The 26,851-nt window shown below is 35.7% G+C and overlaps 9 protein-coding genes across 17 annotated transcripts in view; 5 read left to right on the top strand and 4 right to left on the bottom strand.

Moving 5' to 3' along the window:
• The window catches only part of LOC123864544, a 2,825-nt gene extending 1,694 nt beyond the window's left edge, over positions 1 to 1,131 (top strand). For 3 of the 4 annotated variants that reach the window (XM_045905081.1, XM_045905080.1, XM_045905079.1), the window contains 2 exons: positions 250 to 318; positions 973 to 1,131. In XM_045905081.1, coding sequence (XP_045761037.1) covers positions 250 to 318; positions 973 to 1,131 — 228 coding nt within the window. The remainder of the gene's footprint in view (positions 1 to 249; positions 319 to 972) is intronic. The other variant, XM_045905082.1, reaches the window with a different exon arrangement.
• LOC123864536 overlaps positions 1 to 14,905 on the bottom strand; it is an 18,782-nt gene extending 3,877 nt beyond the window's left edge. Inside the window, exons 1-6 of the mRNA XM_045905033.1 lie at positions 14,413 to 14,905; positions 14,185 to 14,325; positions 10,410 to 13,973; positions 9,748 to 9,880; positions 9,157 to 9,253; positions 8,612 to 8,695 (exon numbers count right to left, since the gene is read on the bottom strand). Coding sequence (XP_045760989.1) covers positions 8,612 to 8,695; positions 9,157 to 9,253; positions 9,748 to 9,880; positions 10,410 to 13,973; positions 14,185 to 14,325; positions 14,413 to 14,679 — 4,286 coding nt within the window. The 5' untranslated portion in view covers positions 14,680 to 14,905. The remainder of the gene's footprint in view (positions 1 to 8,611; positions 8,696 to 9,156; positions 9,254 to 9,747; positions 9,881 to 10,409; positions 13,974 to 14,184; positions 14,326 to 14,412) is intronic.
• LOC123864547 (prenylated Rab acceptor protein 1) overlaps positions 1 to 24,974 on the top strand; it is a 27,292-nt gene extending 2,318 nt beyond the window's left edge. Inside the window, exons 2-8 of one of the 3 annotated variants that reach the window (XM_045905090.1) lie at positions 15,308 to 15,384; positions 15,931 to 16,033; positions 16,485 to 16,588; positions 17,265 to 17,349; positions 18,150 to 18,258; positions 18,675 to 19,302; positions 24,888 to 24,974. In XM_045905090.1, the coding sequence (XP_045761046.1) occupies positions 15,314 to 15,384; positions 15,931 to 16,033; positions 16,485 to 16,588; positions 17,265 to 17,349; positions 18,150 to 18,258; positions 18,675 to 18,778 (576 nt within the window). In that variant the 5' untranslated portion in view covers positions 15,308 to 15,313 and the 3' untranslated portion in view covers positions 18,779 to 19,302; positions 24,888 to 24,974. Of the gene's footprint in view, positions 1 to 15,212; positions 15,406 to 15,930; positions 16,034 to 16,484; positions 16,589 to 17,264; positions 17,350 to 18,149; positions 18,259 to 18,674; positions 19,303 to 24,887 lie in introns of those variants that run through there. The other 2 variants (XM_045905087.1, XM_045905089.1) reach the window with 2 other exon arrangements.
• Positions 1,158 to 3,034, bottom strand: LOC123864541 (putative nuclease HARBI1). The gene is made up of 4 exons (XM_045905076.1): positions 2,480 to 3,034; positions 2,108 to 2,389; positions 1,553 to 1,940; positions 1,158 to 1,291 (listed from the first exon to the last, which is right to left on the bottom strand). The coding sequence occupies exons 1-4, from the start codon at positions 2,738 to 2,740 to the stop codon at positions 1,167 to 1,169; spliced, it is 1,056 nt and encodes a 351-aa protein (XP_045761032.1). The 5' UTR covers positions 2,741 to 3,034; the 3' UTR covers positions 1,158 to 1,166.
• LOC123864545 lies at positions 3,311 to 6,136 on the top strand. 4 transcript variants are annotated; one of them, XM_045905083.1, is made up of 8 exons: positions 3,311 to 3,463; positions 3,560 to 3,669; positions 3,755 to 3,989; positions 4,540 to 4,611; positions 4,692 to 4,760; positions 4,841 to 4,897; positions 5,255 to 5,323; positions 5,978 to 6,136. In XM_045905083.1, the coding sequence occupies exons 1-8, from the start codon at positions 3,398 to 3,400 to the stop codon at positions 6,134 to 6,136; spliced, it is 837 nt and encodes a 278-aa protein (XP_045761039.1). In that variant the 5' UTR covers positions 3,311 to 3,397. The 4 variants fall into 4 exon arrangements, with proteins under 4 accessions (XP_045761039.1, XP_045761041.1, XP_045761040.1 ...); XM_045905085.1 differs by lacking the exon at positions 4,692 to 4,760 and having other exon boundaries at positions 3,312 to 3,463; XM_045905084.1 differs by lacking the exon at positions 4,841 to 4,897 and having other exon boundaries at positions 3,312 to 3,463.
• LOC123864542 (putative nuclease HARBI1) lies at positions 6,163 to 8,039 on the bottom strand. Its single transcript, XM_045905077.1, has 4 exons — positions 7,485 to 8,039; positions 7,113 to 7,394; positions 6,558 to 6,945; positions 6,163 to 6,296 (listed from the first exon to the last, which is right to left on the bottom strand). Exons 1-4 carry the CDS (start codon positions 7,743 to 7,745, stop codon positions 6,172 to 6,174), a joined length of 1,056 nt encoding a protein of 351 aa, XP_045761033.1. The 5' UTR covers positions 7,746 to 8,039; the 3' UTR covers positions 6,163 to 6,171.
• Positions 21,219 to 24,181, bottom strand: LOC123864543 (transcription factor E2F7-like). The gene is made up of 3 exons (XM_045905078.1): positions 23,723 to 24,181; positions 23,114 to 23,447; positions 21,219 to 22,710 (listed from the first exon to the last, which is right to left on the bottom strand). Exons 1-3 carry the CDS (start codon positions 23,908 to 23,910, stop codon positions 22,225 to 22,227), a joined length of 1,008 nt encoding a protein of 335 aa, XP_045761034.1. The 5' UTR covers positions 23,911 to 24,181; the 3' UTR covers positions 21,219 to 22,224.
• LOC123864548 lies at positions 24,820 to 26,604 on the top strand. Its single transcript, XM_045905091.1, has 4 exons — positions 24,820 to 24,974; positions 25,050 to 25,252; positions 25,554 to 25,719; positions 26,456 to 26,604. The coding sequence occupies exons 1-4, from the start codon at positions 24,890 to 24,892 to the stop codon at positions 26,491 to 26,493; spliced, it is 492 nt and encodes a 163-aa protein (XP_045761047.1). The 5' UTR covers positions 24,820 to 24,889; the 3' UTR covers positions 26,494 to 26,604.
• LOC123864632 (RNA guanine-N7 methyltransferase activating subunit) lies at positions 26,501 to 26,851 on the top strand. The gene has a single exon (XM_045905221.1). It carries the CDS (start codon positions 26,501 to 26,503, stop codon positions 26,849 to 26,851), a length of 351 nt encoding a protein of 116 aa, XP_045761177.1.

Below are 26,851 nucleotides of genomic sequence, written 5' to 3'. Positions count from 1 at the left end.
TCCTTTTTCCATCCCCTGAACTTGGCAACTGGTTAGTACTTCATAGCCATTTTACCACTGAGCACTCATAAAAATAATTATATTACATTAGAACAATAAATAACCAAACCTCAACTACAGTAATTAAATTACATACTATGAGGATGGTTTTATCATGTATTCATTAATTTGTATTTGATAAAAATTTGAATATGTAAGTCTTTCCTATGCCAATGAGTTGATTTTAATAAGTAATAATTATTATTCTAGGTTGAGTCTGCACTGACCAATCGTTTAATAAGAAAAAAGAAGAATAAAAAAAAAGAAAATGAGAACAAGGTAAAACAAATATTCAAAAGCATCAAGGTAGTGGCAGCAGCCTTTGAATTTGAAATGTTTCAGAAATAGTGCTTTTATATCCATCTAGACCTAAAATTGATGGGGAATTTGAACATAAAACATCTTTTGACTTCAAAGCACACATTTTTTTTTGTTAATGTACAAATCCATCCATACTATATATCACACTTAATATTATAAAGCAGAAAGTTTGTATGTGTGTGTGTGTATGTTTGTTACTCCTTCACGCAAAAACTACTGGACGGATTGGACTGAAATTTAGAATGGAGATAGATTATACCCTGGATTAGCACATAGGCTACTTTTTATCCTGGAAAATCAAAGAGTTCCCACGGGAATTTTAAAAAACCTACATCCACGCGAACGAAGTCGCGGGCATCAGCTAGTAATTTTATAAATGCGAAAGTGTGTCTGTCTATCTGTTACCTTTTCATGGCCCAACAGTTGAACCGATTCTGACGAAATTTGGTACAGGGTCAGCTTATATCCCGGGGACGGACATAGGCTACTTTTATCCTGGAAAATCAAACAGTTCCCACGGGATCATTAAAAACCTAAATCAAGCGGACGAAGTCGCGGGCATCCTCTAGTAGTAAGTATAAGTAAATACCTATAATATTTTGTATATTACAGACATCTGCTGCTGCAAATGCCATCGCAAGCGTGGAAATCGATTGCAGGAGAGAGCTCCACAGAGCTCAAATGGATAATGAGAAAAGGATAGCTCGAAATTTAGATTTAGAAGAAATTTTGATTAAAAAAAAAATTGAATATTATGAAAAAAATAAATAAAATGCTTTAAAATAACATATTTTTTAATTAATTTACTAGCTAAAATGTTGGTCAATAAACGCACGCAGAAAAGCACTATTTCCCATTCTTCCTCTTCCAGCCTCATTCGAATGTGCTGCAGAGTCATCCTCCTGAACAATATGGACATTACCATCATTTTCTGAAATAAAGTAATCTACTATATAAAAATAAGTCGGGTTTTCCTTCCTGACGCTATAACTCCATAACGCACGAACCGATTTCCACGGTTTTGCATTCGTTGGAAAGGTCTCGGGCTCCGTGTGGTTTATAGCAAAGAAAATTCAGGATTTCGAAAAACCTAAATCCACGCGGACGAAGTCGCGGGCGTCAGCTAGTAATTGTTAAAAATATTGCTTAACAAATAAATGTTGATGAAAAATTATGCTAAACTAAAAATTACCTGGAACAGGGTCCTGTTGGTCTATTGCAATATTATGCAAAACTGCAAGAGCCACAATTGTAGGTTTTACATTGTGCATGTGAACAGTGACTCCATACAACAAACTTTGGAACCGTTGCTTCCACACGCCAAAGCAACGTTCTACACAGTTCCGTGTAGCAATTTGAGCACGATTGTAATTTTCTTCACGTGCATTTTGAGGTCTCAGAATGGGCGTGAATAGATATCTTTCCAGGCGGTACCCCGAATCTCCTAAGAGTCGCCCCTTAAAGTCTCCGCGCTCGAAGCGCTCTTTAAGGGTGGACTCATTAAATATACGGGAGTCGTGGGTACTACCACGCCATCTGGCAACAATATCTCTGATGCGTAGTTTAGCATCACAAGTTACCTGAAAAAATATGTCTGCATTTAAAATAAAAAACATTTAATACAAAAAAAGTAAAGGACCTAGGGCCATGGAGTCTTAATGCTGCCTGTCTGTCCAGCACGGAGATGCTATAGGTTTTGTTGCTGTACATGTACTTATTAGGTAAAAGTATGTATTAGGTACAGTACCTGGACATTCATCGAATAAAAGCCTTTTCTATTTATGTAGTACTGAGCTGCATCACCGCCATATTTCTTTATTTTAATATGAGTACAGTCAATGCAGCCCAGTACAGAAGGAAAATTCCTGATTTCTTGAAATTCTCTGATAACTGTTTGTTGTTCTATCAGAGTCTGAGGCATTTTAATATAAGTCGCTGAGTGCCGAGCTATCGCGCGAGCTACTCTGGCACAAATGCGGCTTACAGTTGGTTGAGACAACCCATGTAAATCTCCCCCATCTTCTTGAACCTAGACAAAAAGTACATGTTAGAAGAAATCACATATAAAAGGAATAATTAAGTACATGAATAGAAACTTCGAAATTAAGTAGGAACTTACTTCACGACGTCCCCAGCATCTTATAGCAGTTAAAACTTGCAACTCTGGTGAAGTACCACAGCCTCTTGAATCGAGTTGCAAATCTTGCCTGACGAGATTAATAATAAACCTTGCGGTATCTTTACTGAAGCGGTATCGCCGTTTAAACTCGATATCCGGCAAAGAAAACGGGTCAAATCTCTTCTGGTACACCTTCTGACGACGGCGACGTGTAGGGTTTTCGACATTCTCGATGGCGGCTATAGCTTGCAGAGCTTGCATTATGATACTTTGATATGATAATAATAAATTACGTACAAATAATTACAAACTACAATGCAATGACACTAGCATCAACGAAAATAATTATTAACTACACTTCAATCAAATTATCAGCTGTCATCTGAAGACAAGACGGCGGCCATGTTGTTCTTTATTAAGGGTTTATAGTAGGGTTGAGCCTGTTATAAGTTATGGAGCCGCTATTGAATACTTTAAGAGCATTATAGCACTATTGAACGTTTATGAAAGATGTTTTTGAGAACTTTGCTTATAACAAGCTAATAAAGCTTCTATAAATTTTTATGAATAAGACTGTAACAGTCTTATTCATAAAAATCCCTTATTATAGGTTTAAATCGTTCATTAGCTAAAATACTCATTAGGCCTATTAAACGTTTCATAACTTTCTTTTTTCATAAAGGTTCAATAAACCTCTCACAGCTAAATTCTCGCTATAGGCTAGTTTCGCTTTATTATGTTGTCGTTCTGATGAATTCATAGACAAAATGCCAAAAATACTGGGCTCATGCTGGGCTCTGTGACAAAAAGTGACGCATGTGTGACATTTGTATACCGTCAAAAGTGTCAACTGTCAGGAGGATAGGTTGGATCATTTGGATATTATCGTTCGGAGTTTTGTTTATAACTTAATTAAAAATGGAAACAGGAAGAAAAGTGGCTAAAAAGAGAGAAAGAAGTGAGAATTGGTTAAGTGAAGACAAGGTTAGTACCTACAGCAGTTCTCTACAATCTACACAAGTGTGTATTCGGTGTACTTCCTTTTTTTATATATATTTACGTGTTTATTTCTTTCCGTAGTATTTATTAATGGAGTTGGTCAGGGAGAGGGTGGCTGTGATTGAAAACAAAAACACGGACACTAACACTAATTCCAAAAAGCAGGCAGCGTGGGCAGATTTGTTAAATAGGTATCTAATTATGGTGTTGTTAAAATCAATACAATGCATTATACTTGTAAATAAACATTACATGTCATAATATTATTGTTCACAGTTTTAACAGTATGTGTAAGGGGAGCAAACGTATCCTTCCACAGCTAAAATCACAATGGGGCATCATTAAGATGCACGAAAAACGATTAAAATCATTAGAGCGGAAGCAAATCATTGCTACAGGTGGCGGCCCACCGCCACAGTTGGACCCTCTAAAGAGTGAAGACATCAGTGCATGGCTTCCCAATGAATTTGTGATCGACACAAATGAATTTGATTCTGATCAAATCAATCAGGTGAATGTTTTACAATATATTGTGTAGGTTTATGATCCGAACATTGGTGACAAGGGTCTTTTCATGTTAATGAAGTAACTTATAAGTCTCGTTGTTGTGAGAGATATTATACATCTTTATTATTATGTCTTAGTTGCTAGTTCATGTACTTAATACAACTTAATTAGGATATTATTTGTTATCAAATAGTTTTCTAGTGTTTCAGTCTGTACTCTCACATCCATATATCATCATCATCATAATCAACCCATCGCTGACTCACTACAGAGCATGGATCTCCTCTCAGGGTTTGGCCATAGACTACCACGTTGGCCAAGTGCACAATGGCAGACTTCACACATCTTTGAGGACATTATGGAGAACTCTCAAGCATGCAGGTTTCCTCATGATGTCAAGTGATATTTAATTATTTAAAATGCACATAACTCTGAAAAGTTAGGTGTGTGTCTGTGATTGAACCCCTGACTCTGATTAGGAGGTGGACGTCCTAACCACTATCACAGGCTATCACAGTACTTTATCCATATATATGAGTAATATATAATTTCAGGTCAAGGTTGGAGGGCTGTCACCAGATGAAATCATCTTAGAGGTACATCAGGAGGATGGAATTACAGAAGAGGTAAATTAATATTTAACAACATGGGTTGATCAATGAATTTTGATAGTCATCCCAATTTAATAACACTTTTATTGCTTCAGGTCCTACCTCATACAACTCCTCCTACTAATCATGAGATGAGCAAAATAAATCAAGAAAATGAGAACAAGGTCATAATGAGCTCATATCAAATGCTGCACAAGTACCTACAGGTTCATCAACTTCACCTAACACACTTTTATTGATTCAGATCCTACCTATAACTAATGAGAATGACCAGCGGAAAAAAGAAGGAAATGAGAACAAGGTAAATATTGAATGCTGCCCAAGTACCTACAGGTTAATCAACTTCACCAAAAATTCTACGCTGCAGGTGCAGGTTTTTCCACAATTTTTTCCTTGGCAACCGGTTTCTTCCTTTTTCCATCCCCTGAACTTGGCAACTGGTTAGTACTTCATAGCCATTTTACCACTGAGCACTCATAAAAATAATTATATTACATTAGAACAATAAATAACCAAACCTCAACTACAGTAATTAAATTACATACTATGAGGATGGTTTTATCATGTATTCATTAATTTGTATTTGATAAAAATTTGAATATGTAAGTCTTTCCTATGCCAATGAGTTGATTTTAATAAGTAATAATTATTATTCTAGGTTGAGTCTGCACTGACCAATCGTTTAATAAGAAAAAAGAAGAATAAAAAAAAAGAAAATGAGAACAAGGTAAAACAAATATTCAAAAGCATCAAGGTAGTGGCAGCAGCCTTTGAATTTGAAATGTTTCAGAAATAGTGCTTTTATATCCATCTAGACCTAAAATTGATGGGGAATTTGAACATAAAACATCTTTTGACTTCAAAGCACACATTTTTTTTTGTTAATGTACAAATCCATCCATACTATATATCACACTTAATATTATAAAGCAGAAAGTTTGTATGTGTGTGTGTGTATGTTTGTTACTCCTTCACGCAAAAACTACTGGACGGATTGGACTGAAATTTAGAATGGAGATAGATTATACCCTGGATTAGCACATAGGCTACTTTTTATCCTGGAAAATCAAAGAGTTCCCACGGGAATTTTAAAAAACCTACATCCACGCGAACGAAGTCGCGGGCATCAGCTAGTAATTTTATAAATGCGAAAGTGTGTCTGTCTATCTGTTACCTTTTCATGGCCCAACAGTTGAACCGATTCTGACGAAATTTGGTACAGGGTCAGCTTATATCCCGGGGACGGACATAGGCTACTTTTATCCTGGAAAATCAAACAGTTCCCACGGGATCATTAAAAACCTAAATCAAGCGGACGAAGTCGCGGGCATCCTCTAGTAGTAAGTATAAGTAAATACCTATAATATTTTGTATATTACAGACATCTGCTGCTGCAAATGCCATCGCAAGCGTGGAAATCGATTGCAGGAGAGAGCTCCACAGAGCTCAAATGGATAATGAGAAAAGGATAGCTCGAAATTTAGATTTAGAAGAAATTTTGATTAAAAAAAAAATTGAATATTATGAAAAAAATAAATAAAATGCTTTAAAATAACATATTTTTTAATTAATTTACTAGCTAAAATGTTGGTCAATAAACGCACGCAGAAAAGCACTATTTCCCATTCTTCCTCTTCCAGCCTCATTCGAATGTGCTGCAGAGTCATCCTCCTGAACAATATGGACATTACCATCATTTTCTGAAATAAAGTAATCTACTATATAAAAATAAGTCGGGTTTTCCTTCCTGACGCTATAACTCCATAACGCACGAACCGATTTCCACGGTTTTGCATTCGTTGGAAAGGTCTCGGGCTCCGTGTGGTTTATAGCAAAGAAAATTCAGGATTTCGAAAAACCTAAATCCACGCGGACGAAGTCGCGGGCGTCAGCTAGTAATTGTTAAAAATATTGCTTAACAAATAAATGTTGATGAAAAATTATGCTAAACTAAAAATTACCTGGAACAGGGTCCTGTTGGTCTATTGCAATATTATGCAAAACTGCAAGAGCCACAATTGTAGGTTTTACATTGTGCATGTGAACAGTGACTCCATACAACAAACTTTGGAACCGTTGCTTCCACACGCCAAAGCAACGTTCTACACAGTTCCGTGTAGCAATTTGAGCACGATTGTAATTTTCTTCACGTGCATTTTGAGGTCTCAGAATGGGCGTGAATAGATATCTTTCCAGGCGGTACCCCGAATCTCCTAAGAGTCGCCCCTTAAAGTCTCCGCGCTCGAAGCGCTCTTTAAGGGTGGACTCATTAAATATACGGGAGTCGTGGGTACTACCACGCCATCTGGCAACAATATCTCTGATGCGTAGTTTAGCATCACAAGTTACCTGAAAAAATATGTCTGCATTTAAAATAAAAAACATTTAATACAAAAAAAGTAAAGGACCTAGGGCCATGGAGTCTTAATGCTGCCTGTCTGTCCAGCACGGAGATGCTATAGGTTTTGTTGCTGTACATGTACTTATTAGGTAAAAGTATGTATTAGGTACAGTACCTGGACATTCATCGAATAAAAGCCTTTTCTATTTATGTAGTACTGAGCTGCATCACCGCCATATTTCTTTATTTTAATATGAGTACAGTCAATGCAGCCCAGTACAGAAGGAAAATTCCTGATTTCTTGAAATTCTCTGATAACTGTTTGTTGTTCTATCAGAGTCTGAGGCATTTTAATATAAGTCGCTGAGTGCCGAGCTATCGCGCGAGCTACTCTGGCACAAATGCGGCTTACAGTTGGTTGAGACAACCCATGTAAATCTCCCCCATCTTCTTGAACCTAGACAAAAAGTACATGTTAGAAGAAATCACATATAAAAGGAATAATTAAGTACATGAATAGAAACTTCGAAATTAAGTAGGAACTTACTTCACGACGTCCCCAGCATCTTATAGCAGTTAAAACTTGCAACTCTGGTGAAGTACCACAGCCTCTTGAATCGAGTTGCAAATCTTGCCTGACGAGATTAATAATAAACCTTGCGGTATCTTTACTGAAGCGGTATCGCCGTTTAAACTCGATATCCGGCAAAGAAAACGGGTCAAATCTCTTCTGGTACACCTTCTGACGACGGCGACGTGTAGGGTTTTCGACATTCTCGATGGCGGCTATAGCTTGCAGAGCTTGCATTATGATACTTTGATATGATAATAATAAATTACGTACAAATAATTACAAACTACAATGCAATGACACTAGCATCAACGAAAATAATTATTAACTACACTTCAATCAAATTATCAGCTGTCATCTGAAGACAAGACGGCGGCCATGTTGTTCTTTATTAAGGGTTTATAGTAGGGTTGAGCCTGTTATAAGTTATGGAGCCGCTATTGAATACTTTAAGAGCATTATAGCACTATTGAACGTTTATGAAAGATGTTTTTGAGAACTTTGCTTATAACAAGCTAATAAAGCTTCTATAAATTTTTATGAATAAGACTGTAAATCTATACTAATTAATATTCCTGAGATATAGCGATTCTTTGAAGGTAAACTTTTAGAATCACAATATCAAAGGTTGCCTGGTAGAGATTGCTCCAAGCAATAAGGCCGCCTTTGCACACAATTGTTTTTTCTGTTTTCTTCTTTCTGTGTTGTGTTCCTTTATATGTGTTTTTGTGTGCAATAAAGTGTTCTATCTATCTATCTATCTATCTAGCATCACAATAAAATCTCAGGAATGGTTATTTAAAAAAAAAAATTATGATCTACAATTTTTTGTGTAACCTATTTTATGATACTATTTAGCTGGAAAATGCAAAACACCAATTTTTGTGAACTTTGACCTCAAACATTCATTTTTTGCAAATGTGAGATCAGTGGTGACTTTTCACAGTTCATGGTATTCCCAACATTCGTACCAATTTTTAGCTCTATGCGAATTATTGTAACCTTGAATGTCTATTTTGACCAGACTATAATATAATATCCCATAGTGAAAAATGAGCTAGTCATTATGTCAAGGAAGAAAATAAATAAAATATGAAAGTTACTTGTTTTTTGGTGCTTCCGGTCCAGAGCTGTGACTAGAGCTGGAACTCGAAGACGAACTCGACGACGACGAAGAACTTCTAATCCTGAAATAATAATAATTACCAAAGTCAAAATGTTCTCTATTCAAGTAACCTTGTACGAGACCTTTCATTGTAAGTTGTGTTGGTAAAGATTTTTCATTAACGTGAGGCAATGCCGATGATGATGATTTTGGATGATTGAATGGTATAATTTTTTTTTTAATTTATACACTAGCGCTTGGCTGCAATCAAACCTGGTGGTAAGTGATCATGCAACCTAAGATTGGGCATGTGGAGCTTACCTAGAAGATACCTATTCATTCTTGACTTGAAGGTTTATCTATATTAAAAGTGAAGGGGAAAAACTGATGCTGGAAGGGTGTTCCATATCCTACCAACAGAACTTAAAAGTTTTTAAATTAAAACCATTTTTTAGATCTATCGGCACTCGGAGCACTATTAGCATGTCAGTGACGCGCCCTTGAGGTTTTCACCCATCTCAAAATCGCCCAAATCTAGCTTACCTTTTTTTACTTTTTGATTCAGATTTCCCGTTTTTGTCTGACGGACTCTGTCTATCATCTTCATCGTTTTCATCGTCTTTCGATTTTTCTTCACTCTCTAAAAAAGTAAGCAGGTCTTATTTTTTGTGCAAAATAGAAGGTAACAATAAAACTAATTTGTTCTTCAAAAATAAGTTGCAGTTTCCATGTTGTAAAACATCTTGAACTTGGCTTAAATACAACGCTTGTTGTTAAATGCAAAATGGCTAGTAAGGGCTCTATTAATAGCTTGTTTTTATTCGAAGTCGAGGCAGATTGACTTCATTCGGACTGCCAGCCAACTGTAAAATTAGTTGAAATGCAGTTTTATTGCTGTTGACACAACTGCATCGAAGCCAACTCACTGCACATTCCACATGCAGTTCACATTGAATGGCCATAATCGATCTGCACTATCGTTAGGCAGTTGCGATGAAACAGCAATAAAATTGCATTCCAACTGCAACTTGTTACTTGCAGTGCAGTCTGTTTGTCTAGCTTTGGCCCCTTAAGGTAAAAGTAATTGTTTAATGTTTTTGTCTTAATATAAAGTCACAAAGCATCACCGCTAACCCATTTTGGAGGAGTTGCCCTGTTCCCCATCGCTGCCCCACAGATCATACTTAGAGAGATCAGCCTCGTCCCCCGACTCCTCCTCTTCATCCTCCGCCCCGCCCTCTGCTCCCTGGGAGCCAGACGCTTTACCCTGAAACAAAATACATTCTCAATTTATGGAGTAACTGTTAAGAGCTTTAAAAGACATATTGTTAATATTGTCATCCCGTTCTAAAGCCGCGCTCACTTTGCATGCGTTTTCGTATCATAAGACATGAGTGATCATGTCTTTTCATACCTTTGCACGACCGAACTTCATACGAAAAAACGCGCACAGTGAGCGTGACCTAAGGCAACCTTTCAGAAGACATGTGCCAGGATGCATAGTAGGATATATTTGAAACCTACCAATACAATCGCATTTTTCTTAGCTTAGCTTATTGAAATCTTTTCCATCAGTGCTAAGCTATCCATGAAAATTAAACAATCGTATTGGTGAACATCACACAGATTGCTCATTATGCATCCTTTCACATCTTTGATGAAAAGGCTGCTGTTACAACCTTATTTACTTACAAAAAAAATAATATGAAATACTTGAATATATTTACAGGTGGGATGATGTGAGAATTAAAAATATGTCTTTAAACTTAGTACATGATGATAGTTATCATACACACCTTTTTGGATCTTTTAGATTGTTTTCCATTGCATGCTTTGTTGCCCTTTTCAGGTTGCTTAACGGCTAACTTTAACCTATTCAACATAATCGGCTTTGGAAGGGCAAAGCTTTTAAAGTTTCCTATCACAGGCGCATTTTCATTTAAATGTGGAGTTTGCGTTTTGGGTTTTTCTTCCAGAGATTTAATATTTATATTCAACTTCTTAGATAGATTCGCTGGCATAACGACTGGACCAGGGTCAAAAATATCACTTAAAAAAGGTGTGTCACCCGTGTTGCCATCTAACTTCTCTAACTCTCTTTCTATTCTCTCGTCTTGGTTGGATTCGTTTTCCCATTCCTCATCATTAGTTAAGTTTATTGTTTCCACAGCCTCAGTTTCACATAGTTGATCCTCCTGACCTGAACTACATATCTTCTCATTTGAACTATCACTAGGTTGTTGTGAAAACTGCTGCAAATTTTGAAGAGCTAACATAATTGCATTTGTGTTAATTCCAGATAATAAATTTGAAAAATCTAATTGAGGCAGATTATGAATACCAGGTGTGATTGTTTCAGACTGCACAACATTTCGTGGTGCCACATTTTGTTTTGGCTGTTCAATAACTACTGGCAATTTATGCAAACTTGTTTCTTGGTCTAAATTATTAGTAATATAGGTGTTATTTGGAAGGTTCGATGGTTTGATTGTTATGGATTCCAGTACATGTACTTTTTTTGATGGACTAATCGTTTTAGGCTTGTTAACAGTAGGTAATTCTTCTCGTTCGTTAGACATACATCTCATTTCTTCTTCTATATCCATAGGAATAGGTTCCAAGGGCAATGGTGGAGTTATGTCTATCACTTTTGTTTGTTGCTGTTGGAACTTGTTAACATTTTCATTGGATTCCTTTTGTGGAGTGTGAACAAAATTGTCAGTATAACAAGGGACTTTATCAGAGATTTTAATATCAATTCCATCTTGCAAGTCCTGCAATAAACCTAGTAAGGTACCTTTCATGAAATCTACGTTTGTTGGTTTAGCGGGGCTTTCATCACTTGTAGCATACAACATGTTTGTCACAGGACTTTGGATTCGGAGAGATCCAACACTAGGTGATGGGGTGCACCTATCATGTGTGTCGGAAGGTTGTAGATCAACTGGATCTGAAATTTGGTAAAGGGCATCGTCGTCCTCATCCCATTTAGTTTCATACATTTTTCGCACACTATCAAACTTTTTTATATCATTGCTCCTTTCTGGACTTCCTTCAGTCTGTTCATTGGAGTTAAAAATATCCATAATACTTCTAGTTTTCACTGCTGAACTAGACTGCACCATCTCAAAGACACTGGAGGTGTTCAGGTCAACCACTGGAGGTGGTTTAGAGAAATCGCATGTTACTACCGTTTCTAATGGCTTATCAAATGGCAGGTACTGATCTACTGGCACATTAGTTTCTAATACATCTTTTGTGAAATCCTCAGTTTGGTTGACAGCCAGTGGACGTGGTGTGGTCTCAATTTGATTGGTAACCAATGTATGTGGTGTGATCTCAATTTGATTGACAACCAATGGACGTGGTTTAGACTCAATTTGGTTGACAACCAATGGACGTGGTTTAGACTCAATTTGGTTGACAACCAATGGACGTGGTTTAGACTCAATTTGGTTGACAGCCAGTGGGCGTGGTTTAGACTCAATTTGGTTGACAATGAGTGGACATGGTGTGGTCTCGATTTGATTGACTGTCAATAGACGTGGTTTAGACTCAATAAAGTTGGTAATCAGTGGACGTGGTGTAGTCTCAATTTGATTGACAGTCAATGGGCGTGATTTCAACTCAATTTGATTGGCAACAAGTGGACGTGGAGTGGTCTCAATTTGATTGACAACCGGTGTGGTCTCAATTCGGTTGACAGCTAATGGGCGTGGTGTGGATTCCATTTGATTGACAACTAATGGACGAGCTGTAGAAGTATATCCTTTTGGCTCACATGAATAATTATTGATCCTAGTCTTTTCATTGCAGGTACCTTTTACTAATTGTGGTGATCGCGGTTTATTGTTGGAAAATGTATTTCCATTTGCTTTAGCCCAAAATCCCTTTTTCTTTACATTATCTTTAAAATTTTGGTAATTTCTTTTAGCAGTTGCTGCCAACCTTGTAGGTACATATTCAATAGAACATCCATCAGTGTCGTGTAGATTTTCATGGTGCTTAGGTTTGATACCCATATTTTGTAAATTCATTGTGTAAATATTCCCTGTTGTTAACGGTGATTGCTCAACGGGCTTGACTGTGCTATATCCTTGAAAAGAGTGACTTTCACTGGGTACATAATTATTATTAACTGGAGGAATAGGGACAGAACGCTTTTTTACTTTACGCCTAGTTTTTCTTTCTCCAAAAATTCTAGATCTAAAATCGACTTCCTCACTATTGTAAGACACTGACTCAGAATCTGATGACTCCTGAACTGATTGTCTTGTATTATTTGACTTTACAGATGGGCTCTTTCTTTTACCAACTTTATTATCTGTTTTCTCTAAGTCAGATTCAGGATAGTTGGAATCTTGACTGTCACAAGAAGTAGATCTGGACCTAGGATGTGATGAAGCTGATTGACTCCCTCCTTGGGATCCCCTGTCATCCAAAGTGCTTATGGAGCCACTGGCAGCTCTAGGCTCATTTTCCACTCTGGTATTATTTAAAGTTTCAATACTAACACTTCTTTGTCTTCCAATAAAGGAAGACTGTTTATTATCATCAGTTGCTTTAGGAGAGTCATCTTCACTCTCTGATACTATAGGAATTTCTTCAGGGTTAGGCAGTTTCTGACAAATTTTTGGTTTGTTTTCACATTTTGTTGTTTCAGTAGATACAGGCTTTTCCACATCCCTTTTCTGTGTTTCTAAGTGGCCATCAACTAGGCAACCTGTATATAAAAGTTTTTGTCTCCAAGCAAAAATCGTTTTAAAGTCAGGTGCCGGTTTGTCATACATTGATTCAAATTTTTGAGTACTCATTTTGCAATTATTATACACAATAGCATAAGCAGCTGCTGTAACTCTTTCTTTAACTGAATAAGTCACTTCAAAATCTTCGGATGGTGTTGACCCTGTGAACTTGTAGACCACATCATTGTTAGTAGAAGAAACTCTATTTTCCATGACTGGATTGTAAGATTTTAAAGCAGGCGACACACTCTCACTTTTGCCCTTCTTCGAACCAGTCTCATAACCAGAGGAGCCAGTATGATCCTTGTCACCCATGCTAGTAAAACGTTTACGCTGGATGCCATTACCTCTATATGGATTGGTATGGTCTTGTGGAATTGTTTTGTTGACATTGTAATAATAAGAATTATAATGATTTCTCTTGAATGCTACTCTGTTGAGTGGAGGAAGTTCACATACTGAGCCATCACTAAGACTGCCACTGACTTTGTCTGTCTGTTTGTTAGCCTGCAAAGAGCCACTTGGCGCTGGTACTGGCTTAACAGGGTCCATTTTTCCCTTCTGCAGCATTCTTGGTGGCAAAATTTTGTTAACAGGTCCTTCAGTGATGCCAACCTGAAGGCAGGAAAAATTATCTCCACTTTAGTAATGATGTGCTTCAAAATTTATTTCACTTAGTAAAATACATCTTCTTAGCTTGGAAATTCCTTTATCTGCCACTTTTTTAACAAAATATTGTTATTACCATTTGTTTATGTTAGATCAGTATTAAAAAAATGAAATGTATAAAATAATAATAGAAATAATTAACATGCATAGTGCATACCTTGTCATCAAAATCAGCCTTTCGCTTCCGTTTTTTTCTTCCAAATTCATCATATTCATCGTCAGAAGAAGACTCCCTTCTTCGGTACTCTACTACACCGCGCTCATTGTAGCCTCCGCCGTATCCTGTGCGGGCTTCAACCTAAAACATTATAAATAGGTAATTAGTAAACAATAAAATTTTTTATTCAATATCACATAACTATAGTAAGTAATAGGTGTGTCTCACTTCGCCAAACTTTGGTGCATTGCACACATTGCAAGTCGGACGCCGGGCCCAGTTCACATTTGCACATTTGTTGCACTGCCAGTCGTCGGCGTTAAAAAGTCCGCGTGATTTCTCGGCTGCAGATTTTCCTATCTCCGTCCCGAGTTTCTTTTTAGAGGGCTTCGCTGCCTCGGGCCTTTCTTTATTGCAGCGGTAGCAAGAAGACCGACGAGCGAAGTTTATATTACCACAATTCGGATCGCTGCATATCCAGTCCCCGTCGTTCATTTTGTTTTGGCAGACTGATATTGCACCTTCTAAATCGAAAACATTATAACTTTACCGCAACTAACACCACTTCATCTTGACATTATCGAATAAAGCACACCAACATGTAAATAAAAGGCAATCTGACAGAAATCGCCACTTTCAAAGAAAACCCAGCTCTCTTTCGTAACAAAAGTAAATCAAGCTCAAGCTCCCAAAGCCAGCCATCTGCCAGCCATGAAATGACGCAAATAAATTCTACATCCTGTTTGAAAATCCAAAGCCAAACACGTTTCCGGTACGCTATCAAAAGACAACACCGCGACATGAACTAGGCCCGGCTGTTAGAAACGGGTAACATTGGTTTGGTATCTATCAGAATAGCAGACATTTTTAGAAATCCATTTAAATGTTACTCCAAGATGCACTAATATTAAAAAAGTTTTGCATAATAGAACCATGGAAATGAGTATTTCAGTCCTTTATTTGTACCTGTGTTCGTTTATAAGAATTAGTGACATGCAATGACTGGACTAGACTTTTGACAGTTGCTTGGTACTTTAAGTTATCTGTGTTTGCTTGCGTTACGGAAAGAAAAGTGAAATCCACAACAAAATTGAAAATACAAATTCCATTTTCTAAACAAGAGTTTAATATGGCTGATAATGTGAACATTGAAATTTCCGGTGAAATTAATGCAACTACAGAAAAGAAAGGATTTCTAAAGTATGTCAATGAAATGGAATTGTAAGTTTTACTAATACCCAAAGCACCCAAAACAAAAATGTGTGTTGTTTGTTGCTCCAGTTTTTTCATTTGTTTTCATGAATTATGTTGAATGTCTCATAGATAATTACCTATGTAAGGTACCTAATATTACTTCCATGATTGGGTCCTTAGTTATTAAAATCATTACTTACTAAGGTAAAACCATAACCCATACCCATAACCCATTTCTTGTTTAATTTAAACTTGCTTTGCTGTAGATTCAATCTACTTACTCTATTAGGTACCTATTTTATTATATCAGTAATGTGCAAAACCATTTTCTTCAGGTTTTCACATTTGCCAAAATAGGAAATAATTTAATGGAAAAAGAACATGAAACTAAATTGCCTCTGCCTTTGGGCCATACCACTTCCAAGTTAGTCCACTTCAACACAGTAGATATTCAATTGCTGATTTGACTAGTAGTCATCATCCCTATTGTTTGATTTTTTTTGCATTACCCCCTGTGAGGTGTTAATAGAGTAGGTACTTGGTACTGTGCAGGTTGCTTCAACATGTCCGCAGTGGAGCAGCACCTGCTCTGGTGATGGGCGTGTTGAATACACGCCGGCCATGGACACAATTTGTAGCCACTGAGAATTTTAAGGTGATTATTAATTTGTTTATTTAAATTGATAAAGGTTTATGGTCAATGCATGAAACAGAAATAAATTTTATTTACCAGAATGTGGTAGGTATAATATTAGAACTATTACTACTACTATTTTATCCTGACACATTCAACCAATAATTATTAATATTAACCTTATGGAGTTATTTATATATTTTCTGACATCACACTATCACACTTAATATTATAAAGGCGAAAGTTTGTATGTGTGTGTGTGTATGTTTGTTTCTCCTTCACGCAAAAACTACTGGACGGATTGGGCTGAAATTTACAATGGAGATAGATTATACTCTGGATTAGCACATAGGATACTTTTAATCCCGGAAAATCAAAGAGTTCCCACGGGATTTTTAAAAAACTACATCCACGCGAAAGAAGTCGCGGGTATCAGCTAGTTATTAATATAAAAGAAACATTGATTTTGCAGGTTCCAGCTTCCATACCAAGATTATCACGAAGATTTTATCGAAATGTGGAACATTTTCAAGCCAATTACCTTATGATATTTTTGGGACTGTTTGCTTACTGTTTGTGAGTATCAATAAAGGGTTTTAAATTATAAGCAGTTTTAAGATGGAATCTTATGTTATAGATCATTATACTTGTAGAGACAATGGGTACATTTAATTTCGAAGATTTTTTCGGATTGTTCCACAACCACACTAATATTATAAAGGCGAAAGTTAGTGTGTATGTGTGTGTGTGAGTGTGTGTATATGTTTGTTACTCCTTCACGCAAAAACTACTGGACGGATTGGGCTGAAATTTAGAATGGAGATAAATTATACCTTAGATTAGCACATAGGCTACTTTTTATCCCGAAAATCTAAACGGGATTTTAAAAAAACCTACATCCACGCGAAGTGCGAACGAAGTCGCGGGAATCAGCTAGTCTCACTATAAGTCTAACAGAACAAAAAATTACATTCCTGATCTGTTAAAGTGAGCAGTTGAACAGAATGTACTTTTTTTGAGTTGTTTCGATCAACTGTGTGAACATCATACAGTTTCTTTTATTACAACTGCCAGGAGACATAGGATATGGTCTCATTGCTTAAAACTTTCAAAAAACCCTTCCTACTATTTCCATTGCAAGCCAAGCCTTGCTAAAAACTTTATTGTCAATCAATATAATGTAATTTTTTTATCATTGTGAACTGTGAATATAAGCACTTAATGCTAAAATATGAATCTGTTTATATTTCAGAATCACATCGCCTTTGCTACTAATAGCAATGGTAGCAAGTTTTTTTGGCTACAGGAAGTTAACATCAGGACCTAATACTTGGAAGGTGTGTTACTGAATTCATTTTTATTAATCATCATTTTAAATACCTAATATTTAAACTCTAGTCTGTACAGTAAGCTGCTTTTATTTTTGCTTTTCAGCCAAAAGTAAGTTATTCCTTTGCTTAAATCATTACTATCTTTTTCCTGCTATTAGTTCCAATGAGCTGTGACCCGCTATAGCCTAGTGGTTAAGACGTTCGCCTCCTATTCGGGTGGTCGTGGGTTCGATTTCGGGCACGCACCTCTAATTGTTCAGAGTAATGTGAAAGAAACATCGCGGGAAATCTGCATGCCTGAGTTCTCCATAATGTTCTCAAAGGTGTGTGGAATCTGCCGATCCGCACTGGGCCAGTGTGGTAGCTTATGTAATAAACTCTTCCCATTCTGAGGTGAGACCGTGCTCAGTAGTGGGCCGGCAATACTTTATACTATAAAACATTGCTCCTTGCCTTTCATGATTCAGATCAACAGAAGTACCCTATAAGTTTTGATTCCTTTGTCAGGTCTTGACAGACACTACAGACATACAACGAAGTGACCCTATAAGGGTTCTTTTTTCTCTGAAGATATGGTAGCCTTAAAATGAGCATAAAGCAGACTAGGGTAAGCAGTGCATTCACGCCTCTATGACCTACACTGCACCCAGCTTTGTTAGCAGGTGCTTAGCACACGCTTTACTCTGGATTCTACCTATGACGTACGCCTTATGCCTTGCGCTCCCAACTCTTGTCTAGTCTTAGGCTAATCTATTTTCTTATTTCCCTATTTTCTTTCTGAACAAAACTTCCTATCACACATGTAGATCGGCAGTTGGGAGCTGACGAAAACCCAGCAGTACGCAGTGGCAGCGGCAGGATCTATGGCTCTGTGCTGGCTCGCCGGAGCCGGAGCTGTGCTGTTTTGGGTGCTAGGTAAGATTTTTCTGTTAAAATAGCGAGCAAATGAGCAGGTGGGTCACGATGTTAAATGATTACATATAAATATTGACTATTGTCATACTTCATTTGGTAGCATTTCATTAAAATTTCCTATCATTAGTTAGTAATATTATACATTTATATACCGTTGTTAATGTAGAGCAAGAAGAATATAGGGCCCAAAATACTACCTTGGAATAGCCTTAAGCTGCTGTTTTCTCTGGTTCATACTGTGCTAATTTAGCTTTAAACTAAGTGCTGTCTTTTCCATAGCTCTTATCGGGTCAAAATTTTTACTGCAAAAAATCAGTCAAAAGTGCTTTCAACTTATAATGGTGGAATTGTGACATAATTTATACCTACAACGATATTAGTAGCCAGTTATTTAAAAAATTGCTATTCACACCCAGGAGCAACGGTAACTGTGGTAGCCCTCCACGCGAGCTTCTTCGACGCAGAAGCGTTGCCGCCGACGGACGACCCCGAGCAGTTCCCGATGATCGAGCAAGTGTGACACCACCTGCCGCTCTACCTCCCCTCCACCACCCACCCCTTGACTCACACACACATACCTAAGCTTAGTACCTAATCAAAAACTTGTTCATCTCAATTTGAACTTAGTTAGTACTGATTACGCGTTACGAATGTTGAAAAAGTGGGCTGGTTACGCAGGAACGACTTCACCGAGACTCAGCCAAAGCCGCGGTTGACATAAAAATAGCGATCACAAAGACATATCTTTTCCATAATACAAATTGGCGTTAATGGCGATTCCAATCCCTATTTTGTAACCAGAAGACCATAATCTTATTACTACTGCTACTAGATGGCGCTAGTAGTAACCTAAATCGCGCTAGTTGACTTTTATACCTTCTGAGAGTATATTATAGTCTTCATAGGTAATTTGATCATGTTATGTGAGAATTTACGTTTTTATTATTGGTTTAGATAAAATTAATGTTTCTGCGTTCGTCTTATATGCGTTACCGCATCGTACATCAGATTCAATTTAAACTTTGTGACCAATTAAAAATAATTGTTCTACAAAGTTGATTGTGAAGATTATTAGTTATGTTATTAAATTATTAAGGGCTGATTTTTCAATCATCAAATAATTTTTATCTGAGGAATAAATTGGAAATTTTGACAATTTTTGTATACAAATTTATTTATATTAGATTAGTCGAACTGTCATTTTTCAGATAAAAGTTATTTGACGATTGAATAATCCGCCCTAAGTGAGATTCACTATTATTATATTATGTATTTTAATACCCAATCTAAAATCGTTCCGGTGCATTCCTTATGCGGTTAAGGATGTTATTTCAAAATCAAACCTACTGAGAAATGTGTGAAACTAAACAGCTCAAATAAAAACTTTACTTCCATAAAAATATCAGATTTTTTGCAAAAATAAAGAAATAGAATGGTGACTGTAGATAGATAACTATTTTGTATCAGGTAGATATCAATAAATTGCTTTTTATTTTATTAAAACTAAGCTATGACTATTCAAATTGCACAATTAAAATATTTTCAATCACCAGATTATTAATTTGACGTTTAGACAGATTTCCTGTACAAAAACTGTCAAAACCTCTATATTCTTTAGATATGCTTTAGATTGATGATTGGAAAATCAGCCGTAAGTCAATTATTTCAAATATCATATTGTATTAATCAAAATTATAGAGCTGTAGCGAACCGTATGTATTCGTTACTGAGTAACGGGTGCGCCATCTAGTACCGAGTACCGAATCGTTACTCACAAATGCATCTCGTTACTCGCACTTTTCGTCGTATGGCCGTTCCTACACTGTTTCGGTTCACGCAAGTACCGTAGATACGTGTATTGAAATGTTTGCTAACCGTATGTTTTACGCGCAGGCGCGCTCATTCAGTGAATTTAAAAACGTACGTTACAAAAACCGATGTTTGTTTAGTTTATTGTTAAAATTTTAAAAACGTACGATTCTGTTATGGTATCGTTCAAATAACCATATGAGCTTAATAATGAGACAGTTATTTCGAAATTGTAGATAGACACTCTAATTTTATTTATTAGTATAGATATTTAACATAAGCTCAAGCTCAAGGTAATTTTTTTTAATATTTTAGTAGATTCCGTCAACAGTTCACTTGTAGTTCTACACTTATTAAATCAAACTAAATTGAGAATAACTTAAACACACGTCTGGTTCAAAATACGGAAAAGTGAGAAAATGCACCTTACGCAGCTTTGTATGTAATGTAGACCTAAGTATGTTTTCTACAAATTACGAATGTTGCGACGCGGACGCCGCGACATCATACTGTCGTACGCAATACGACTCGATTCGTTCATCTTACGTGGTATCAAAAGTAACGAGTAACGATACGAAAGTAACGAGTACTAATTGTTATAGTAACGAATGCATACGGGTACGCTCGTTTTCGTTACTTTTACACCTCTACAAAATTAATGTAAAAATTATAACTCAATAATGTAAGTACTGCTGGCGCTACATTTATAATTAATACAAATTTTATTTGGAGATATGTATATTTATTATTAAAATTGTAAATAAAAAAATATTTTGATGTAATTTATAAACTTTAAGTTAAGTTGTAGATATTGAATTGCAATCGAAAAGCTGACAAATTCAGTAATATTAGATAATGTTAAAACTTATTTTATTAAATAAATATTATTAAACATTCTTATTTGTTTTTAATATTTCCTGTTTTAGCTATTTTTTATTTATTTAGTATACTATAACAATTATTTTTCTACATTTAGTGGTGCAGACTTATTTTTTATGATGGACTTAAAGTATTATGTATATGTGTGTATACTTATTAGAATGAAAATTGATTTAATAGTAGTTGATCCAGAAGATGTAAAACTGTTTATTATTACCAGTATACCTACTATTTATCAAAACGCAAGAGTAACAATGAATAAAATATTGAAATATAATTCATTATTTATTTATTACATATAACTTAGAACAAATATAAAATAAAAGCAACTTTGTTATAAAATTCATTGTAATAACTACCTATTAAAGATGAAAGTTATAAATGCATACATTTTCATTCTTTAGTCCAAACATTAATATAAACACTTTTAAAAAAGATAAAATTACAAAAACGAAGTTTGAAGTTAACATAACAATGCTTTATTATTGTAATGTTTGTATTAATATTGGTTTACAAATAAATTTACATGCTAGATATAGGGCTACCAGGAAAATGATTTGTAATTTTTTCATAACTTAATAAAAAATCTTGTTACCTAATTTATACATATTACAAATGGGCATGAAAAATAACATTTAATATATATTTTTTAATTAGTTTAACATAGCCCTACTTATAATATTATTTGATCAAATTTTTAAAAATGTATATATCTGTAGACTTCTTGTACATAACTTTTATACTATAATATTATAATATGTTGTCTTTGTAACAAAATAATTTTAAAGATTTTTGGATTATATACATTAAAGATTAATTGCACAAAGATGTCTGTGACAAAAATAAACTTCTGTTCTCAGCAACAATACAATAAAATAAAATTACAATGTAACCATATTTAACTTTCTGCACTTGTTTCTTATATATCCACTGGAAGACAAGTATGTTTGCCAATATTTTTAACTTAAATAATGTTCAGTCAAGTCAGTGAATTCACATAGACAGACTCAATCATGTTTGCCAATGAATACACATAAATGGCAAGCATATTTCATAAACAAAACTGTAGCAGTTAGCTTATCAGTTATACTTTAAAGATAATCTTTAAACTATTACCTACTCTTCATTCTTATAAGAAATCAACATTATATTATTAGTTTCCCAATGTTTTTTGTTTGTCATGCTTTTCATATCATATTAATTTATGTACTTCTATTATTTATTAGTAGTAGGATATACTAACTGTCACTAAAAAATATTATCCACAGTTATAAATAATTACAATGTGATTCCATTGTTAATTCTAGTCAGTTCCATGTCTGCCACCAGCAAAATTTCATCCCACTTGTGTGATGGAGTGTGTGGAGGAGTAGTTACACCGAGCCGTTCAGTGCTACTAGTGTTTGGTGTTGTGAACTCTAACTTCCGTTTTGACTTGCCAGCATACACTTGACAAGGAGTCAGCAGTTGCTGCGTGTGTAATACTGACAATGGAGTTAATGGTGATGGTGTGTACACAATTATTTTCTCAGACTTTTTAATTTTATATGGCCCAACATATTTAAATACTGGTTTCTTTAATATTAAATTACCGGATACCTTTTCTATGAGACCAATTGAAATTAAGACATTAGCGATATCATAGAGCCTCCTCACTTTAGACTTGTGTTGGCGGTCCAGCTGCTCAGGCGACAGGGTTGATTTGCTTTTACTTGAAGTGTCAATGAGTACACCAACAGCCATCTCCAAGTTAATAAGGGTATTCTAAAAAGAAGATTTTTAACATTAGGGCATAATTTTTAAACCAATTTTCTATCTACATATTTCAAATATATTTTATACACATTCCTTTCCTAACCTTTCAAAAAATATTGATTTCTTTCTTTATTATCTTTTAAAGTTTGCAACAAGCTATTTAAACACAAAACCTAATGGTCATTATTATAACAATACTAGATGATGCTAGCAATTTTCTCTGTATGAATTTAGATTTTTAAAAATCCTGTGGGAATAATTTGATTTTTGACGATACACAGTAGCCTAATTCGCTCTCCACATCTTTAAATATATCCATGCAAAAAATCACATCAACCTGTTGCAATTTGATTACAGGACAAATCAGCAAACAAACATATTTTCACATTTATAATATGGTAGTGATACTCACAGGTGGTTCGACTAAGAAAAGCATCAAAAACCGTTGTGCTAAAACTCCAAGAGTCTTATGTTTAGGAGCTGGCGGCTTAGGAGCTTTGCCTCTGAGAGCCTCCGACAACCTCAGATTTTCTCCCTGCCTTTTTAACATCTTCAAGAATGAGTTGAGGCGTGTTCCTCCATGCCAAAGATAAGTGTTTTTCCTCTTGTGCACTGCACATTGCATGGCTTCCAGAATATTTATTATGTCATACATTCTCCGTTTTTCCACACCTAGCCGGGCTGCTGTGCTATCCAACTGTATTTCCACAGTGCCATTTCCATGAAGTGGGTAGAGATTGAGAAATCTAAAAAAATATATGCCTAAATATTATACATTATGTGCTCAGCCTTACATTGTGTGTACTTTTAGTAAACTAAGTGTACAGTTGGCACCAGGTAAAAAGACTTAAATGAAAGTGAAGGGGAATCTCTGAGCATAGGTACTGGACATTCCTACTACATGCAAAACAAAGGTTGATTGACAAACCAATCGCGTGGCAACACGAGATCCTTCACTTAATTCTTTATTCTCATGCTAACTGCATTGATATTTGCTACAGAATTTTTAGAATTTACGTACTTGTCACATAATATTTGCAAAGATTTCTCCTTGCGATGCGCCGTACTAGGTGGCGGCGTGGGGTACTGCAAGGCAACATTGGTCAACAACTTGAGGTTAGCAGTCGGGGAGACGTAACTTGAAGCATTCGTAACCTCTGTTAGCGCGCATCGCTTAGGAGTAGAGGTAATGTTATCATCGTCATACATTGTGCGAGAACATTATGCATAAATCCTACGCAACAAATATTCGCGTACTTTTTGACAGCTAAAATCCAGTAGGTCTTTTTGCACCGCAGTATCAACGCCGGACACAGGTTCGATTGCAGCGAATTAAAACTAAGATTTTGAACTTTTTATTTTAAATATTCACGCTCTAAACATTTTTATTTTATTCATTTCTATAAAAAAAAAATAACCTAACAATAAACAACTTTGACATTTGCTAGCAAATGCGCGCGAGCGACGAAGCCAGTGTTGCCAACTGTGTTTTATATGTTAATAGTCTGTGGCCAACTTATGGTGCTGGTGCTGCCAGACACTTGCGGCAAACTCCCAAACACCACAGAGTTCTTTTGTCTGTATATTTTTTTAAAACTGTTTTAATGGCTCTGGGTTTTAGCTTTTTTGTTTATAGACACAGAGTTTCACAGAATAGGTACCTAATGTTTAATGAACACTTTTGCTGCGATCAGCAAGTGTTCATTACCTATGTGCTGTATACACAGAGTTTTACTTTGTAAAGGAAAGTGGCACAGACCAATAACTTATAGCTTATCAATGATGGGAGCACTAAGACAGTGTGGGGCAACGTAAAAAGTATTCTGGACTTCGTCTGTGTTGGTGTTAGCTGGCGGGCGTGCTCTGCCTTTTTGCTGTGTTTTTTTTTGTTAAAACTGACTGGAAAGTGCTCTGAGGGGGTGCCGTGCGCATGTTGGCGAGCACCGGCACAGACGGGGTCCATACTTGTATAGTTTAATTAACTAGTTACAAATTACTACAAACTTGACATTGGCTTATCTTTGTAAAGCCAGACGAGAGAAAAAAAAAAAGTATTCTATACTCTGTGCTGTGAGCAAAGAGTATAAGTATGCACGGAGCTTTTGTTTCTGGTGTTTCTGGTCGGTGGCACGGAGTGCGGGTAGTACGGTCTTTTGGTCTTGTTGTAAATAAAATTGTTTTTTAAGTAATGTTTTGTATTATTTTTACGCTTCTTTTTGTGAGTTGCTGTTCTGTAGAGGTCAATAATCCTGTTGCGAAAGTGAATAAAACCGGTAAGGCCTAATTGTTACAAACAATACCGATATAACCTTGTACAATGCTTATTCCGAATTTATTTGTTATTTCAGAAAATATTTTGTGTCGAGAATGTGGTTCTCAGATATTAACATCTGATACCATCATATCAAAGTCCAGTGCTGCATCACAATATTCTTTTAGCGACACAATATTTAACAGGAAAGATGTATTGGTACAAATTCTAGTGCAGGATATATTTTGGCGATATCCTGTTATTACATCAAGTAAATCCAGTTGCCTTGGGAAAGGAGATGTATGTGGCCAGTGTCTTATCTAAAATCTAGATGCTCAACCAAGCCTTATCATATTTTTGAATAAGAATACCAGTTTCCTGATAAGAGTCAGAATAATTAATAAATGAATATCCTATGTAAAGCCAGATGAGAAAAAAAACATTAATATCCTTGACAATTTTTTCTGTTTCGTTACTTCTAGGAAATAATCTCAAGTTCATGAATAATTTCAGTAAAATATGTGATATTATAGGGTTTATAAAATTTTAACTGTGAATATGAACTTAACCCATACTAAGCCCAATATTACTGTGATTACAGTGGGAAGATGATGAATTATGGTTTCCTGATTATGTCATGAAACCATGTTTTTGCCCTGAATGTGGAGCCTTTCTTGGTTGGATGTTTCAGATTGACAGTCTGACAACAATTTATTCTACAGACCAATTTTTCGGCCTTATATTAACTAACATAATCAGTGAAAATTGTAAATATTTTGAAAATTCTTTTGTTTATGACTATTGTTGGGATTATGTTGTGGCCTGTCCGATTTGTTGGTTTCCATCCATTGGTGTGTGTGCTTTCTGTTATCAACTTTTAATCAGTATGGCTTGTGATAAGTGTTGTTAGGTTTAAGATATTGCATTAATGATTAATAATAATAATATAAAATAGAGATAAACATCAACATTTATGGAATAATTATGGCCTTCTTATTTATCAACAAGTCTTATTTATTACAAATAAAATACAAAGATATTACGAAACTCCAGATAGGCAAAGCTCATACTTATATAGTAGCTCATATTTTAAAAAGTGAAGATTTTGTATGCTTGAGTGTGTACACAGATTACTTAGATATTGGTGTGGGGTTCATGCGCCTTTTAACATCTTCAAAAGTGCTTTAAAAAATGGTGACTGATTACCAGGGTACATTGACATGTTGCTTTACCAATGTACCCATATTTTTTATTAAATGAAAAGTTAGCACTTGGTTACAATTATATCGCCTGGTAATAAGTGATGATGTACTATAAGATAGAGACAGGGTAACCCAGCCTTACATGTTTAACATTTCATTCATGTTAAAGTTAATTCATGTTTTCATTATGAGCACACAATGATGAATGAATCCTATATGAATCTCTGGTCTATGAAGATTGTTTATAAAAATGATGTCCATAAAGAACCTTATTATTAATATCAGGTAATTTTATTTTCAGTTACAAACTCCCTTCTTACATACCCGTACATAGTTTAATATAAATATGGATGCCGAGCTATCTATAGAAGACAAAGAATTTTTAGCTAAGTGTGAAGAAGAGTTAAAAGATCGTTTTACTGAAAAGGATGAAGAATACATGAAAGTTTTTAATAGATCACCATCCATACCACCTATAATGGAGAATTTTTGGCAGGCCTCTAACAACTCTGGTCGTAGAAATGACCGGCGCAACAACAGACGTTTTCATCCATATGATCGAAGAGACAGACAAGGGGATCATCAATATGATCGGAGAGATAGACAAGGGGATCGTCCATATGATCGGAGGGATAGGCAAGGGGGCGGTGACAGAGGATACAATGACTATAATAATTATAATCGCTCCAGATATTAA

The sequence above is a fragment of the Maniola jurtina genome, chromosome 4, assembly GCF_905333055.1.
Source record: "Maniola jurtina chromosome 4, ilManJurt1.1, whole genome shotgun sequence".
NCBI classification, from domain to species: Eukaryota; Metazoa; Arthropoda; class Insecta; order Lepidoptera; family Nymphalidae; genus Maniola; species Maniola jurtina.
This window is presented reverse-complemented; position numbering and strand designations above follow the sequence as displayed.